The sequence below is a fragment of the Cystoisospora suis genome, assembly GCF_002600585.1.
Source record: "Cystoisospora suis strain Wien I chromosome Unknown contig_1361, whole genome shotgun sequence".
Lineage (NCBI taxonomy): Eukaryota > Apicomplexa > Conoidasida > Eucoccidiorida > Sarcocystidae > Cystoisospora > Cystoisospora suis.
The window spans coordinates 270-2490 of NW_027154161.1; the positions used below are offsets into that span (position 1 = coordinate 270).

Below are 2221 nucleotides of genomic sequence, written 5' to 3' on the forward strand. Positions count from 1 at the left end.
ATTCAAGATAGATAGATAGATACATACATACATACTAAAGACAAATGAATGATTGCCGAGCTGCTGCTGCTGCTGTGAGAGATGAAGAATCTCCCAATGTAGAGAACTTCACTTAGTGGAGAGGTGTTGCCCGGTTCATTCCTTCTTTTTACGCCATGTACTCATGCATCATGAAGTGGGGCGAGGTGTCTATACACCCGAGTTCCCTTTTCTTAATCTCTTACCTCAAGAACGGTTGATCCGAAATTGGCATTTCTAGACGCCCATAAGAGAAAAGCCTTCAAGTCGAGTTTCGCAATAGATCCAATAGGATTAAGATCCGCACTACTCGCGTCATACTTTGTGAAGTAGCCTCTTAAGCCTTCATCTACATTGGCTGTCCCTAGCACCAAGAGATAGCCTCCCCCCCCACTCGAAGCTTTTCTTCTCTCTTCTCGCTTTCTTTGGTAATAAGAGAAAGACGAAGTATTTCTCTGATTTTTCTTTTCCTCATCCCCATCTTCAGCACCATCATCCATTCGTTCTTCTTTCCCGTCGTCAACCTGATCCCTGAAGCTTCTTCTTGTTCTATTTCTTTCTTCTTCTTCTTGTTCTCTCTTCTCTCCTGCATCATCGCCATTCCCTCCGCTGTCCCTCCCTCCTCCCCCGGTTCCTGCGCCAGCATTCCGTACAAGAGGAAGTAGCTGAGCTATGAAGTATCCTAAGACCATACGAGATCTTGCTTGAATATTCTGAAGAGCTAGATCTTCTGTATAGGAGCCCCCGAAGAGCCGAAACCGAGGAATAAATCCAGCGATGGTAGAGAAGACACGAATGAAGGCTGAGGTGATGGTGTCTATGTCTACAGCTAGATGATAGGAGCCAATCTCATTCGCTAGCGACGCAGCTAGTCTTCTTGTATTGGTGCTTGACTGGGCTGATCCCATATAACATGTATGTAAGAGGGCATGACAGAGCTCTTTATCATCGGTAGGAAAGTCAGAAAGGGTGCGTTTCTTTCGGAGAATTCTCTCAACATCCGAAATCACTTGTTCATTGCCTTCTCTCACATTCTTCATGACTATACGACACATGAAAAATGCGATCACCGCGACCGAAGCGGAGTCAGCTCCACCCGATAAAGGCAAAAAGAAACCCCCTGCATGCGATCTTCTTAGGTAGTCCCACAGCCAGCACGCAGGAGCTAAGGCGATCTCTTCTTCGACCGTTAAAAGCTTTGGAACGACCGGAGGGGAAAGAATCGCTGTACAAGGAAGACACGACGGTAACACAATACGTGAAGAGTCGTCTTCATCTTGACTACTGTTGCTTTTCTTCTTCGTCTCTTCATTCATCGTGCTCTTATCATGATACCCATTCTCACTACCCTCATGCCCCTCCTCCTTCTTCTTCTTCTCTCCGTTACTGGTGTTGCGTTGCGGGGTGGCAAAGAACTGCCTAGTGGTATTTGTTTTCTCCTCGTGGCCTCTTTCTTCTTCCTCATCGTCAAGGAGAGTCCGTTGGGTTCCTTTCCTTTGCATCTCTCCCCCTCCCTTGTGGTAGTCTGTCTCTGGGAGATGATGAATGCATGAAGAAGAATGGACGAGAGAGGACGAGGACTCGGGGTAATACGGAGGAGAACTGTGGAAATGGAAGGCATTCTGCCCACTATCTAGAGCAGGGGGAGGATGCAAGTTTCTTAATGCTTGTAAAAGAGAAGGATAAGCAGGAGGAGATAAAGAAAAAGGAACCTGAATGACGGGATAAGTGATCTTGCCAGCATCTTTACCGAGAGCCTTAAGCTTCACTTGACCCCGTGTGGAAGAGGCAGCGCGCCTACAACGAACTTCCGAGATATCTATCGTCGCTGTAATTACCTCCACCTCATCAAGACTGAACTGCTTCCCAATCCCCACGAAAGAGCCGTTCACACAAATCATAGACGCCCCGTCAAAGTATAGACGCCCTCCATCGCATCCTATCTGGTTACTATAGAGATAGACACCTCCATTTCTTGTACTCTGGCTGAGAAGCTCGAAGCGACGGTCCAACTTCCGCATTTCATAGTGGGAGCCGTTCCCATTACAGATGATATCCACACCTCCATGCAAGTAAAGAGACACATGAGGAGGCTCAGGAGACCAAAGCTCTTCACAAATCTCGCTCGCTACCGTCGCATTCAAACATTCCAAGATCGCTAAACCTACAGGGAAAGAAAGAAAGAGATAGATAGATAGATAGA

General features: G+C 47.0%; 1 protein-coding gene across 1 annotated transcript in view; it reads right to left on the reverse strand.

Annotated features, from left to right (window-relative positions):
* Positions 1-2186, reverse strand: part of CSUI_003145 (glutamine-dependent nad(+) synthetase) — a gene marked incomplete at its 3' end in the record, with an annotated part of 2439 nt that extends 253 nt beyond the window's left edge. Inside the window, exon 1 of the mRNA XM_068063343.1 lies at positions 225-2186. Within this exon, the coding sequence (XP_067924681.1) occupies positions 225-2039 (1815 nt within the window). The remainder of the gene's footprint in view (positions 1-224) is intronic.
* Positions 2187-2221: the final 35 nt, after the last annotated feature.